The sequence below is a fragment of the Grus americana genome, chromosome 7 (genome assembly GCF_028858705.1).
Source record: "Grus americana isolate bGruAme1 chromosome 7, bGruAme1.mat, whole genome shotgun sequence".
NCBI lineage: Eukaryota > Metazoa > Chordata > Aves > Gruiformes > Gruidae > Grus > Grus americana.
In genome coordinates, this window is record NC_072858.1 from 36757062 (window position 1) to 36772557 (window position 15496).

Consider the following 15496-nt stretch of genomic DNA (forward strand, 5'->3'; position numbering starts at 1 on the left):
GTGGTCCTTTTACAGAGGCACTCGGTCATGCTGTTATTGACGATGTTAGGCTCTTTCGCTATTGAAAGCTTGTCTCCAGTAGTTCTGAAGACAGAAGGCTAAAGTTGTAGTGATCAGTTTTTAAAGCTATTGAAGATTTCTTTTAGGGAAGGTGTCGCTGGCTGTGAAGAAGTGGAAGAAACTGCGTTTGTGCTGGCTGGGGCTGAGCAGAGCCCTGCTCTCTCCCGCCCGCCTCAGCTCACGGCCGGTTTCAGTCACGCTGCTACCGGGATTTCCCCCTCAGATTTCTAAACCTCTCTGCTCCCAGCGCCTCACGCTGTCACTGCCGCCAGCAGCTTTTCCGCTTCCTCCAAAACCCCTCCCAGAAGCTTACACGCGCAATGGGGGGTATAGCACAACGCAAGCCCTGGTAGAAAGCCGGTAGATGAGGAGCAAGCCGCCATTTTCCCACCAGCTCAGCCCGCCCCACCCGTTCATCATGGCGGACACCTCACGGTGAAGGCACAAAACTCTCCACGAGCCCCACCACCTCGCAGCGCGCGGGGCAGGCTAGGCCTTGTAGTTCTGGGGGGGAAGCCCCGAGGCATGCTGGGCCTTGTAGTCTGGTGGCGGGGGCGGCAGGCTATTGGCTGCCCGGCGGCTGTTGCGCGATACGGTCCCGCCCCGCGTTGCCGGGACAGTGGGTGGGTTCTGTTTCTGTCACACAGCGGCCGGCGGCGGCGTGGCGCGGTTGCCGGCGAGCGGAGATGCCTGAAGCCACCCGGTTTAGCGCGAGCAGTGGGGCCGAGTCGGATCCCGAGTGCCCTATGGAGACCGAGTCAGCTCTGGAGACTAGCCGGCGGCGGCGCAAGGTACCGGGGGAGGGCTCCGGGGCCATTCGCCACCGGGTACGGCCTGGCCGCGCCACGCCGCCTCGCCTGCACGCTGTGGCTCGTGTCCGGCGGGTCTTGCCTTGGATCGCTCCTTCCCACACACACGTGGTGGCGTGGACCGGGGCGGATCTGTGCGGCGCGGCCACGGGGCGTGCCGTGCCGTGCCGGCCGGCCACGTGCGCGGCGGCGGCGGCAGGGCCTGCCGGGAGGGCGACGGGCTGCACGGCCTGTGGCACCGGGCCACGGCCCCCGCCTGGTGTCGGGGCGGCCCTGCCGGGGGTGGTGGGCCTGCTGTGGGGCAGGCGTCCGGCCGTCCTCGTCGCGCAGCAGCCCGGGGAGCGCTATCGGGTGCGCTCTGTGCGGGGAAGAGTCCCGAAAACGAAGGCCCGGTGCCTCGTGGTCAGGGAAATGCCTCCTGGCGGCACCTGCGCCGCGGCGGGGAGGGATCTGTTGCTTTGCACGAGTGTGTGTGTGTCCCCCCGCCCCGTCGGTAACTGGAACGCGGGCTTTTAGTTTTAACTCTTCTGCAACGACTTCTCTGTTTCGTGTCGCTTGGATCACGTGCGTGTATTTTCATTTACCGCTGTGTTGCTCTCTGCCTTACCAGAAGGAGAAAAAAGAGAAGAAATCTAAACGTCGTGACAAATCTCGGAGGAGAAAGACTCAGACGGATGAAAGCGAGCAGTCGGAGGATGACGTTGAGCGCCCGAAACACAAGAAATCAAGGAGTGCAGTTAAACAGAATGGTGACGTGAAAGAAGAAAGCCCGGAGAACACAAGATTATCTTCCTTAAAAATTAAATCCACCCACAACAAGCAGCACAGTAATTCTAGTGAAACATCAAGTGGTGATGGTGACAGCGAGCAAGAGCAGGTAAAACTAATGATTGATTTAGTTGTAGTGGTATGTTTAACTTTCAGCTGCTGCATTGTAACAAGGTTAAACTTAGGTTATTTTTCCTTTTTTTTTTCCAATCGGCAGAAAGACTGCTGTAAATTTTCAGGGTTTAAAGTTACTTGAACTGTTCCTTCTGTCGATTATTTGTAAAAATTTTAAATTATAAAAGTCCTGAAGTTCTAGATCAGCACACCATGGTTTCCTCACTTCAGCAGTCCAGTACTGTGGTCGCTGTTGGCAGATGGACAAGCTGCAGTGAGATGGTGCTTTGATATGATTCAGCATCATTAGGTATGATTGTAATTGCCACAGATATAGTTTGATTGACTTCTTTTTGGTGTTATGAGTACGTCTCTACTTGGTTTTAGCTAGTAGAAAAAGAAAAGTTACGTATTAATATGTTTTTGTATCATCTTATTAAGTAGTAGTTGTTAATGTGATAAGATGGTCCTTAATCTAATAAAATGTCATGTTGTAACAGTTTTGTAAGTCTTTTTAAGCCTTTCTGTAGGAAAGTTTTTATTTTGTCTATTTCTTTTTGATTCAGGTTCCTTTAAAATTGCTTTACTTGAGTCACTTTTTTTTTTTTGAAGGGAAATATATTTTGTTGTACCTAGGATTTGTTTTGGAAAGGCTTTATACCTGTGTGTTCCGCTGTTGCTTGGTTTTGTTTCTTGTTCCAATTGATGCTTCACAAAGCATCCAGGGTTTCCATGGTTTCCAGGGTTCGCATTCTTTCCTCACGCTTAGCATTTTAATCACTGTGCTGTTAAATGGTATATGGAAGCGATGCATTACTAAGTAGGTGTGTTTGATGCTCTGCCTCGTAATGCTGTTCTTCTGGGGATCGATTTCTGTATCTGTAAATCACTGGGCTGTATTAGTTGGGAAGTAGGAAATAGGCTAGATATCAAGCGTGATTCTTGCATATTACAACATAATCTGTTAGGCCATTGGTAGTTATTTAAAATAAAATGTTAAAATTTAATTAAGAGTTTGCAGAGTTTTAATTTAGGTGTTTTGCATTTATAGGTTATGCTGTTAGATATGAAACAGTCTTAACTTAAATTACAGATCACTTTTGTCTAACTTTGAAATATGATAGTAAGTAAAACAAAGAAGGCTCTTTAGCTGCAGCTGTGATACTGTTACTGAAAATTTGACCCTTGGGCATGGCATCAGTGCCTATGTCATTACCTTGAATTTTCTGATGGTCATATGATACTCACATGGAATGTTATCTGATTTATTGTTTACCTAACAGGAGATGACTGAAGAACAGAAAGAGGGAGCGTTCTCCAATTTTTCTATTTCCAAAGGGACTGTTCAGCTTCTTCAAGGTAAATTTCTTGGCATGATGTGGCTACAGAAAGTAAATGATCTCTGTCGTGTGTTTTTATGCTCAACATATTCCATCAGTGAGCTTTGACACGTGCTCCGCTTGTGTGTATGCAAGCACAGATGCTATACAGAAGGCATATTGATTGCCTACTCTAAATACATCTTTGAACGTAGACTTTCTGTTTGCAGTATTGCCCATTTCGTCTTTTACAGTAGAATTTTAAATTATATAAGCAAAAAAAAAAAAGGTAATTCTGTGCAAGAATTTTTCAATTTTAAAAGTTATTTCAGTGTGAGTAAAGGAAAACCAGTTATATATTTAGTATCTTTGATGTTAGTTTGTGCATGACTTAGCATGAATTGAGAGAAGAAGTGCCTTTGACACATGTTTTATTTGAAAGGAAGAGATTTTCATAGATAGGTGGGGAGTATTACATAAATAAAGCCACAGTACTTAAAGGCTTTTAATTAAAGGTTAGTAACTTTGTCCCAGCTAGCACTATGTCTGGTGGTATGAAGTGGGACAATAAAATGGACAGTCCCAGGACACTCTTTACAGATGACATCTGTGATGAAATAAATCAGTGGAGGTGATGATATAATCCTGACTGACTTGAGAGTTGATTGAAGGAAGTTCTGTTTGGGATAACTTCCTCTGAAGAGTATGCAAGAACACTTGTAAAACGATCGTATTAAGGAAATCTGTTGAAATTGTCACAGCTCGAGGAGTGACGTACCTGTTCCCCGTGCAAGTGAAGACCTTCAACCCAGTGTATTCTGGCAAAGATGTAATTGCTCAAGCGCGAACTGGAACAGGGAAAACATTCTCTTTTGCTATTCCTTTAATTGAAAAGCTTCAGGGAGACTCACAGGAAAGAAGAAGAGGCCGTTCACCAAAGGTAACTCTGCTTAGTTAGAATGCTGAATTTTGCTTTGTCTTAGGTCAGAGTGATTCAGAGTTTTAACCTGCTGGAAAACTTCTTCAAGTTTGTGCATGGATAAACTAACCCACATTAAAGATTCTTTGAAAGTTGTGTATGTTGGGCTTCGCCTGCATCCTGTGCTGCCTCATACTCTCTGATCAAGGATAAAGAGCAAAATAGCTCTATCCACTTGTCAATTCCTTTTTCTGCTTCCAGGGAGACTGAAACTCCAGGTGTTCAATGTGTTCCTATTTAACTGTGTTCAGTCACCTTACCTGTTCAGATCCAGTGTTTACTGAGCGTTTTTCTCCCAAATTAGCAACAGATTAGTGACTTTTTCTGACTGATAAAAGCTGTCTACTTAAACATGTTTGTAGTGGGATGTTTTAAAAATAGACTTAGTTTTCACTAAGACCACCATCACCTATTGAAGTTTCTGCTCCAGAGAAAGCAGATTCATTATGAGCTCTCTGGATCCTGCTAGGTAACACCATGTATGTTTTTTCACCAAATTCTTATGATGCCCTTCAAAACTAGATAGGCCAAAGCTTATCGTATCCACAATAATAGTGGAAATTTTTTTGGTCACTTTATTTCATCTTGTCACTCATCTCATAGACTACTTGAAACTCATTTCGAAACTACTACTAGCTGTTTTATTAGCATCTGCCCGTAACGTTGGCTATCTGATTGGCAATGCTGGGTCTAGATTTGGCAGAGTGGAGTAGGGAAAGCTTTCTTTGAAGGAGTTACCAGTCTTAAAATAAAAAAGATTTCAGGCTTTGCTCTACCACACTACACTACTACTTTCTTTTTTATAATGTGTTTCAATGTTGAAAGAAGTAACAGGATAAGGATTTTAATGTTCCTTTTGTCAAGCCAGTGATGCCAGGTTTGAGAGCAGTACTGCAATCACATGTTAAACTAAATTAGTTCAAACTCCTAGCTAGTAGCTTGTCTGTCACCTGCAGTGAAACCTGTGTATTGGAAGAGAGGATGGTTCCTTGGTTGCTTCTGCAGGGATATCAGCACAGGCTCCTGATTCATGGTGAACACCAGCTTTGCAGACTGAACATATGTTTCCCTGAGTCACAGGGAAGCTGAGAGACAGTTGATGGCTCTTTCTTACACTTTCTCGCAGGACTGTGAAGCAAAAACCTTTTATTATCCAAATCCTTCAGTCTTGTAATCAAACAGCATATGCGCATGTAGAAGTAAACGTGTAGCTGAACTGTTCAAGAGCTGAAGTTAAATAAGATTTAAGTACCTCCTGTCTATCTCATTTAAAAAGAAGTTGGCCTGTCCTAAACGAGTATGTGCTGAAGGAGATTAATGATGTTACGAGAGCCTTAAGCAGTCTGTTTCTCTAATCTTTGCTTAGATAACTATTTAAACCAGATTTTTTTTTTTATTATATAAATGGTCAGACCTAAGCTAATGATTAGAAGTCTAGCGGTTTCTTGGCAGAAGCCATGTTGAGAGAACACACCTGTTTGTCTGTCTTCTATCCAGGTACTAGTTCTTTGTCCAACAAGAGAGCTGGCAAACCAGGTTGCCAAAGATTTCAAGGACATAACAAGAAAACTAACAGTAGCTTGTTTTTATGGAGGAACTCCATATAATGGACAAAGTAAGTGACATATCACTAATAATTGAGATGTCAACTGACTGACATATTTGAGAAATTTTAACTCAAGAACTGGAGATTATTCATGGGGAATTCAGTAGCTCAGAATATATTTTCTTATGGTGGGACATAACCGTGTTCTTCATGTTGTCTACTCGTGTACTTTAAAGTGAAAGAGATATACTGTGTGAATACAGGGTATTTGGGTTTAGGTTCTTGTAAACATTTATATTTTCTTTAAAAAAATGTTTGGTCTTAGAGTGGTGAGTGGGTGTAGGGTTTTTTGGTGTGGTAGGGGATATCTAGAGGATTTGTAAAGTGAGGAAGAATTTCTGTATTGTGATGGCAAAATTTACCATCTTGGTGGTTGTAAACAAGGCAGATGAGAGCAGGAATGAGAATAAGCTCTTTCATCGTAATACATCTTGAGACATTAGGGATGAATTTTTTTTCTCTGCGGAACTTCAGGAAGGAGGTGATTTCAGTAATTTGGATTGTCAAATAAAGTTGTGGTTTTTTTTTTTTTAAAGTTTCCAATTAAGGTTGACAATTTCGAGAAGAGCTATCTATTTCCAAAGTATGTTAAAAGAAGCACTTTGCCACTTATTTAAAGAGGGAAGGGAGATGGGAAATGTTTTTTTCCTTCAGGAAGAGCAGTGGAACTTACTAGTGTTTTCTCTTCCTGTTCATAATTTGTTCTCACATTTGTAAGGAGAGTACTTATGGTTTAAGAAGCCATTGTTTCATTATTACTTGGCTACCATGTGTTTCTAATGTAGAGTGCGCTCCCTAGTTCACTGCTAAACTCCTCTTCTGCTCTTTCCTGTTTATCAGTTGATCTCATGAGAAGTGGCATTGACATTTTGGTTGGGACACCTGGTCGAATCAAAGACCATCTTCAGAATGGCAAACTGGACCTTACCAAGGTGAAACATGTTGTACTTGATGAAGTCGACCAGATGCTGGACATGGGATTTGCTGAGCAAGTTGAAGACATTTTACGAGTTGCATACAAGAAAGGTAATCTCAATATTTAAACAAATAGTAGAAAATACTAGTAATAATTTAGTCTGCTAAAATTCACGTACATTGTTCTGAAAGTTGTGAGGTGGCTTTGTTTAGAAATTACTCACTACTATATATTGTAGGAAACGTGCTGTGAACACAGTACGTGAGGAAGTGTTGCTAAAGTGGGAATCATTCTTAGGACCTTTGCAAAGCTTAAAATCCACTACCTAGGGATCTGTAAATAACTTTCTTTGACATCTGTCTATAAGTTGTACTTGGACTTCTTTCATCGCTTGAAAATAGACTGGATTTTTGTGCATAGTAACTTTTTTCCTAATCTTGAAAATATTTAGACTTTCTAGAGTATTTTTTTTCTCAGATGTTGGTAATGTATAAATTTAAAAAGCAGAATTGCCTTCTTTATTTTACATACTGATATTTGACCTCATATTTTTAATAACTCATATAATCACTTGTATGCTTCTGTAACATGAAATTTGTGAAACATTGTTCTCTGTTTTAAGATTCTGAAGACAATCCCCAGACACTACTGTTTTCTGCCACTTGCCCACATTGGGTATATGATGTGGCTAAGAAATACATGAAGTCTAGATATGAACAGATTGACCTGATCGGGAAAAGAACTCAAAAGGCTGCTACAACAGTAGAAGTGAGTAATCTATGCAATGTGGAATATTTTCAGGCCTTTTCCCTTTTCCTTTGTGCAACAAATGGTCATCTCATCCTAAGGAACATTATCAGAGCGATGTTGAAAATTGTTTTGAGAATTATTTTTTAAGCATAAGGTACATTACAGCTACTCAGATTGTTTCTATGTTTAGGATCTGTCTCTCTTCTCATAGCATCCGGTAATCTTAGAGACGTCTCAGGTAGAGTGAGGATTCAGTTATCAGTTTTGTTGGTTTTCCAAGAAAAGCAGTATCTGAATTTATCTGAGTTGGAAGCAAAAGGCACATGTTAATGTTAACCAGGCTCTCTTAAATCACCACAGACATCACAGTGAAATTCTGCTATTCTGTTCACAGAAGGTTTTTTCAAACCTCCAGTGTTACCTCACCTCCCTAGGCCTTTGCTTGCTATGCAGTAAATGCCATAGCAAGGAATACAATACAATGCGTATATGCTAGAAGCCTGAATTAATTACCTTTACTTGATAAAATATTGTTTCCGCTTAAGTACTGCTTAGCGGTTACTTTACAGATCAGTTGGACACATAATTGTATCATTGGGATTGAAAAAATGTTAATCTTCTGCTTGAAAAAAGCTTTTAACACACTGTATTTATTTGTTTTGCTTTATCTGACATAAAGCTTTAGTTGATAGAACTGTGATAAAATCTTGTGCCCCTGACTGTCCTCCAGAGAAATGGTATAACATCTCCTGGGGTTTTTTTTCATCCTTGCTTTAAAAAAGTGATTTGTAGGCTGTAATCTTTTTTTCTATTTCTGTAATTATTTTGCTTGATGTTAGAATAATCATAGCGGACATAAGAGCCTTATGGATTTTGCATGTTCCAGGAACATGAGTTAGCATATCTTGCCCACCAGGAAACTGTATTAACTCTTTAGTATTTCTGGACTTTACAGTTTAAAATGTATTAAAAAAGAATCTTGGGGTTTTTATGTAAGCTAAATGCTGGCATTCTTTTCCATAGCATTTGGCAATAGAGTGTCACTGGTCTCAGAGAGCTGCGGTTATTGGAGATGTCATTCAGGTCTACAGTGGCAGCCATGGGAGGACCATCGTCTTTTGTGAGACCAAAAAAGAGGCAAATGAACTGGCTATGAATGCTTCAATCAAACAGGTATTTTATCATCTGTATTAAGTAACAAAACCTGTCAGAGATGTTGATACCAGACCTATGCTGAGTAAGTTTTAAAGAGAGAGAGTTTCAAAACTGCCAAAAAAAACCTTAAAAAAACCCTACAAACTAGTTGAAAGCTTACAGCATTGTAGTCGTTAGGATTAGGCTGCAGTAGCAGATACTGGGCTACAAAGCATTTTTTTCTTAAAAGAAGAGTTTTCATTGACATTAAATAAAACAGTTGTGAATTGTTTTCTCGGTAGAGAAATATGTTATGAAGAGTTCAAAAATGTATACACAGAAAGGATTTAATCTGTCATCTCTTGTGAGCTTTAGCGTATTCCTGAGATTTGTGGTACAGCACGCTCTAGCACTGGTGGAAAATAACTCGTTGATGTAGTGGTGCAATATTTATGATGTGTAGTGACACTGGCATTGCATGGTTGGTTTTGGTGGTGGTATCACAGCAATTATTTCTGAATGTGTTTTCATTGAGGAGATGGGTTAAGATCTATCTAGAAAGCAGTATAGCATTATGTTCTTAGGGAAAGGAGACGCTTTTTCATCTGCCACAATTGTGTTCAGGAGTGTTTCTCCCACACTCCTAGATGGCCTCACTAACAGCTAAACCGGAGCGTGGAGCCTTATCCTGCGTTACTGGTGGTGTTAGTGGTATCAGATCTTGCATAGGCAATGCAGAACTCTGATCTCGGCAGGTAAGAGAAGGAAATCACTTAGATGTTTCTGTTTTAGCATATTAATATGCGCTAACAGAATATATGCCTTACCAGCTGGCATTAATCCAAAACTGTCTGAAAAAAGAGTTTTTTAATTCTGTGCTCACTCTAGCATTGTCTTAGTATTTTGTCAAATCATTCTGTGTTTACATGTGGAAAACATGGTGGCCATGTACAGGCAAGCTGTGAAATGTGAAGTAGAGGAGAGAACAATTTTTGTATGTTTGGTCTTCATACTTGTTATTGCTGTGATACAGGACTTTCAGAATGTTTGGATTAAAAAAAAAATCTTTGAAGCTCTAGGGTTTTTTTTTGGAGGAGCACTTATATTTTAATCCTTTAATTGGTAGTGGGGGACATTAATATATTAAGGGGGACTACGAAGCAACACTATTTTGGGAATGATGTCTAAATGAATACTAAGAAGGCCTGAGAAAAGTGTTGATGATTATCTGGGAAAGCTAAGGCTTGCATAGATGGGGTCAATGGCAAGTTAGGGCATAGTTGTTTCCATAGGTCACAGTAATTAGAAGTTGAGAGAAGATACATGTTGCAATTCTGTTTTCCTACCTTTGTTAAAAGTCTTTGAGGTATATGAATGAGAAGTACTGAGCAAATATTGTAAGACACCTAAAATACAAACTCTGGTAATTCAGTTCTTCTGTATCTTGCAATATGGTATCTATCAAATGCCAAGATATTGTACCCAAAGCTGACCGTAAAATGGAGCACTGTCTTGGATTTTGGTACAGTCCTATAATAATACTGTTTTTCAGGATTGCCAGTCATTGCATGGTGACATTCCTCAGAAGCAAAGAGAGATCACACTGAAAGGTTTTAGAAATGGTACATTTAAAGTTCTGGTTGCCACCAACGTAGCTGCCCGTGGTTTAGATATCCCTGAAGTTGACCTGGTTGTACAAAGTTCACCACCAAAGGTAGGAGATGGTTATGTTGGGTATCTTGTAACAATTTATAGTTTTGTTTTAAAGTAGTAAATGGTATCAGGTGATGGTATACACTGCACAGAGCGTATCAGCGTTGCATTTAAGGGTAAGAAATGTTCTGATATATAGAAGTAGTTGCTTAGAGGATTTTTTCAAAGCGTGTCAATCCCTGGTATGTTTAACAATGGTCTCCTTAAAATGCCTTCTTTTAAGGCTGTTCAAAGTTTCTCCTTTGAAGGCCATGTATGGCGATTGCAAGTCTGGAAACAGTGGGAAGTGAAGACAGACTGTTTTTCTTGCAAGAACGATTAACTAAGTAGGGCCACATTTGAGGAGGGGACCTCAACAGTGAGAACATTGGCTGAGTTATGAGGGTTTAAAAGAAACAAGATAATTTGTCAGTGAATTAGCTATTACTATCTCGGTAACCATGCTCAAGTTGTTATGCAGAAGGGTGAGTGGGTTTGTTATAGAGGTATACACACTCAAAATGTTTTCTCATAGTCTCTGTGGTGATGCCAAAACAAGACTTAGTTGATCCATGCTCATGGTTCTGGCTTTCAAACCATGGTTTTTGAGGGTTATGGAAAAGCTTATTCGTTTGACTTTAGTGAAACAATGGTTTTTAATTTAATTTTCTGATGCAGTTGTTCTTCAAGCTTAACTGTAATAGCTTCTACTAAGTTATGTGACTGCAATGAATTGATTAAATGACAATAAATCAGATAAGTCATAAGGCTATTTATTTTGAAGGATGTGGAGTCCTATATCCATCGTTCTGGACGCACAGGTCGAGCTGGACGGACTGGGATCTGTATCTGTTTTTATCAGCGAAAGGAAGAACATCAGTTAAGATATGTGGAACAAAAAGCGGTAAAGTATAGTTTTCTTTTAATCATGAGCACTCAAATGTAATGTGTTAGGGTAGCGTGTAAAATCTTCAGGTTTTGTTTAATAATTCAATTTCAGAATGTGGCTTATAAAGCATCCAGTTGAGGTTCAGTTTCCCTGCAGAGTTTGGGTACACTGTCAGTTACTGTAGAGCAGGGAGCATGCTGCAGATTCTTGTGCCCACGCTTTTTCAGCAAGTGCCATTAAGATTGTACCTGTGGAAATGAGAAAAATCTAGCAGGATTGCAGTTTAGTGTTCACTCTGGTTTATCTTCTGATCAGTGATTTGCATATGTGTAGCTTTACCAAGAACTGTCGCTTCCTTTTTTTGCACTTTGCACAGTGTTCCATATGGTAGTTTTCTTGCCAATTAAGTATTCAGTTGGGATGAGATTGTTTAGTCTCGACACATAAAACTCAGATTTACATTTAGAAAGGCTGTGTAACTTGTACTTAATCTCCAGTAAATGAGACTAAAAATAATAATTTAGAATCCCCCCCCCCAGAATATGCCAAAATAGTCTGTATTTATTTCAGTTTAATGTCACTGGATCATGTAAACTGACCTGGTACATAAAAGGCTTTTAAGTGGTACCTATTTCCCTGTAAGCTTAACCTTGTAGTTTTTGCTAGCAACAGTTGGGAGTTAAAAGACGAAAAGAAGAAGAAAAATTGTAGATTTAAATGCTTCTTTCTTTGGAGTCCAATACTGTTTCTGTAGAACTGAATTATTTATGGTCTGCAACTTTCATCTGTATTTTGCTTTTTAAATTTCAGGGCATTACATTCAAGCGTGTTGGTGTTCCTACTGCAACAGATATCATAAAAGCTTCCAGCAAAGATGCCATCAGGTGTGTTGAGTGACTCAAGCCCTCTTGTATCTTCCTATCTTCCTAGTTCAGAAGGTCTGTTTGAATTGCCTGTTGCTGTCTCGCTGAGCTCTCTGAACTCATTGCTGTTAAAGTCTTGGACTGCTGTTTTTCTTCTATTCCAGAGCCTAGTAAATACTAGTGTATACATTTTTGGGGTTTTGGTTTTTTTTTTCTTTAATTACTTAGGTGTCTGGATTCTGTTCCTCAAACTGCTATTGACTATTTCAAAGAATCTGCTCGGTTGCTAATACAAGAAAAGGGACCAGTTAATGCTCTGGCTGCAGCTCTAGCCCATATTTCAGGTGCTACTTCCATTGAACAGCGCTCCCTGCTGAACTCGGATGCGGTAAGGGTGTATGGCTTAACATTTGTCTTGACCCTGGGAAAAAACCCAAGCAACGCACCTCTGTGGCGTTTAAATAATTATGTCTCCTTTTGATTTTTTTTTTTAAATGGGTACTGTACTTAAGCCGCTAGGAACTACTGATATAGTAAAAAGCAAGAATGTAGTGGCTCTAAATATACTTGCTCTCCATAACAGTATCCACTTGAAAACATAGTTTATGAACTGTAAAACAGCAGATTTCTTGTGTCTGATACATGTGAAAGCTTATTCCTTTGAATGGAGCATGCCCCATTTCTTACTCTTTAGGGATTTGTTACAATGATACTACACTGCTCTGAAGAAATTAACAATATGAGCTATGCTTGGCGAAGACTGCGAGAACTGTTGGGTGATGATGTTGATAGGAAGGTGAACAGAATGTGTTTCCTCAAGGGAAAAATGGTAAGCTTTTTTTGTTTGTTTGTGTTTTTTGTGTCTTTGCTACTGAGTTCTTCAGGTTGTAGCCTTTTCTTGGCAATTGTCAAGGAATTGTTGATAAGGACATGACTGGTAGAAGGATGGGCCTCAATCTGTTTTATTAGGGCTTAGGGTTCTGCTCCGCTGACTTGCTGAGGAGGAAGTATGATGCAGTATATAGCATGGCTATAGGGATAGCAGAACAGGTAAAAGGTACGAACTGTGCCTTAATGACAAAACACAGAACAGGGTTGGTAAACTAGAAAGCCTAAAACAAGGGGCAACCTACACTTGAACAACAGTTTAAAGAATAAAAAAAAAAAAAAAATCTTGTCTTTGGTGCTGTGTGTATTCTGTTTTTTGGTATATCTTTGTGTAAAAGTTAACCTGCATGTCTTGCTGTATGAATTTCACACATAGTTCACAAGGTTTCTTGGCCAGACACTTCTCATTTTAAATTTGACTCAAGGACACTTCTTTTATGTCAGTGAACTATTTTTACTATTTCCATCTCTGAAATTTTTTCTTAATGCATCCTAAATGCATGATATTTAATATTGCATTAATGGTAAGATTTGTTTTATTGTCCTTGCCTCTGTCTCTCTAATCACAGCATTGTTCTGTATTTGATATGCGGAACGCTATCTATGGATGGTTTTCCCTACATCAGATGTGTAATTCTCAATATCCAGATTGCTCATTTGGACAAAGAATAACATTTTAACGTGCAAATTATGTATTGTACTTAATCATTCCAGTAGTTTAACTTCAGATTTTCAGTCTGAACCTAAATATTCAGTTTACCAGATATATACATTTCTTAGGATAGATTAAAACTTCTGATTTGAAAGAATTTACAACATGAGTAATGCAGAAGCCAACAGACCACGGTTTAGGATGGAGAGGGTTATAAGCTTATTGTTAAAGAACAAGAAAATGTGAATTGGAAATAGTGGCTATGCAGAGGAAAGAGAAAACGTGTGTATCTTGAGGAAAACATTAAGAAAGTGCAAGCATTGGTGTTTTGAGAAGTATTGATGTGACTCTCAATGTTCAAAGATTTTGAAGTATCGTAATCTTTTAAATGTAAAACTGTTTGTTCTAGTACATAGATTTGTAGGCTCTATTGGGTTTTTTGTTTGGTTGGTTTTTTACTTGCAGTCAATTAAAAGGCTAAACTTGTATCCATTAAAATTATTCTCTCTTTTTAGGGCGTGTGCTTTGATGTTCCTGCAGCAGACCAAAAGGAAATAGAGGTACATTCATTGACATTTCTGGTTACAGCAGATTGTCGATAAAAGTGCCTGGACTGGGTTAGGCAGAAAACATTGCGTAGCCTATATCCTGCCTTTTCTAGTGGCAAAGGGATGGCTTTGAAGGAATTGAAGAACAGGACAAGCATACACTGTTCCTTTCCTAAAGTATTCCCATCTCTAAAAATCTGTAGCTTGAGATTTTTGCACTGAAAAGAGGTAGTTTGAACAACCCACCATTGTTACTGCTGCTGGATTAATCTTTGTAGGCAACGAGTCTCGTTACGCTATAAAATACCCTTTTTTCCATTTCCCCCCTTTCTTTTCACCCATAATTCTCTCCACAGTAAAGTGAATTCCAGGTTTTTGCTTGGCAGAATTAGTATTCCCATGCCAAAATTCCCTAGACTTCCAATCTTTCCTTCAGGTATTTCTTCCTTAATGCATCTCTGTACCCTCATGCCCTGGCATTCATTCACTCCTAAAACAATTTTTGGTTCTGGATTAGAGGGGAATTGAGGGGAGGGTATGGATTTGTGATCAGCACTAATTATAGTGGTATTCTTAATAAATGAAAGGTGGGGAAAGAGTTTACTGGTGAGGCTGCTCTGTAAAGCTGTAAGGTGGGTTTCAGTTCTGTAGTATGTGTGGTGCGCTCAGTCAGATGTAGCTCTTCCGCTTAAAATTTTGAAACCAGTATTGACCGTGCTTGAAACCCCTATGTTAGCTCACAATTTTTCCTTTTCAATTGAGCAAATGTAGTAATTATGAAATACCCTGTATATGCATTCCTAGAATGTAACTTAATATGTCTGACTTTATTTCAATAGGCAAGATGGGAAGATTCAAAACAATGGCGTTTGTGCGTGGCGACTAAATTACCTGAGTTAGTAGAATCACAACGAGGAGGTGGTGGCGGCGGAGGAAATGGCCGAAGCTTCTCAAGCTCCAGGAATGGGCGGCGCAGTAGCTCTGGTAGAAACAGATTCAGAAGCAGAGGCCAGAAACGAAGTTTTGACAGAGCATTTGATCGTTAACTTCAACAATCTGGAAGTGGAAAAAATAGGACTGCAGTATTTTATATTCTATAAAAAGAGGCTGTTCCTGTGTGTTTGTACCACTGGGAAAAAACTTATTCAGATTTTTTTTCCTCAGTACTACTTTGGTCATAAACAAGATCCTTTTCACTTTAAAAAAACCAAACAACACAAACCCACAAGAAAAATAAAACTTGCTCTTTCATTTCTTTCTCGTATTGCTGTTTCAACTGTAAGACTTAAATCTTTATTTCAGCTGTCACATTCAAAACTGTACCCTGACTCACTCTATAATATATAGACCTTAACTGTTGGTCAAACCTGTACATTTTCCAAAAAAATAAAAATATTATTTTACAAGTTCATATCCTATGTTAGAAGATTTTAAAAGTGCATGTGTTGGGCAAAGGTGAGTAGCATAGTTTGAGTATACACTGGAGGCATTTATGTCCGTTATTACATA

General features: G+C 39.7%; 1 protein-coding gene across 1 annotated transcript; it reads left to right on the forward strand.

The window, feature by feature from the left end:
- Positions 1-667: 667 nt before the first annotated feature.
- Positions 668-15380, forward strand: LOC129208897 (nucleolar RNA helicase 2-like). Its single transcript, XM_054832342.1, has 15 exons — positions 668-851; positions 1480-1746; positions 3035-3110; positions 3832-4010; positions 5547-5664; positions 6496-6681; positions 7194-7339; positions 8345-8494; positions 10008-10169; positions 10932-11051; positions 11847-11920; positions 12128-12287; positions 12594-12728; positions 13955-13999; positions 14827-15380. Exons 1-15 carry the CDS (start codon positions 747-749, stop codon positions 15031-15033), a joined length of 2130 nt encoding a protein of 709 aa, XP_054688317.1. The 5' UTR covers positions 668-746; the 3' UTR covers positions 15034-15380.
- Positions 15381-15496: the final 116 nt, after the last annotated feature.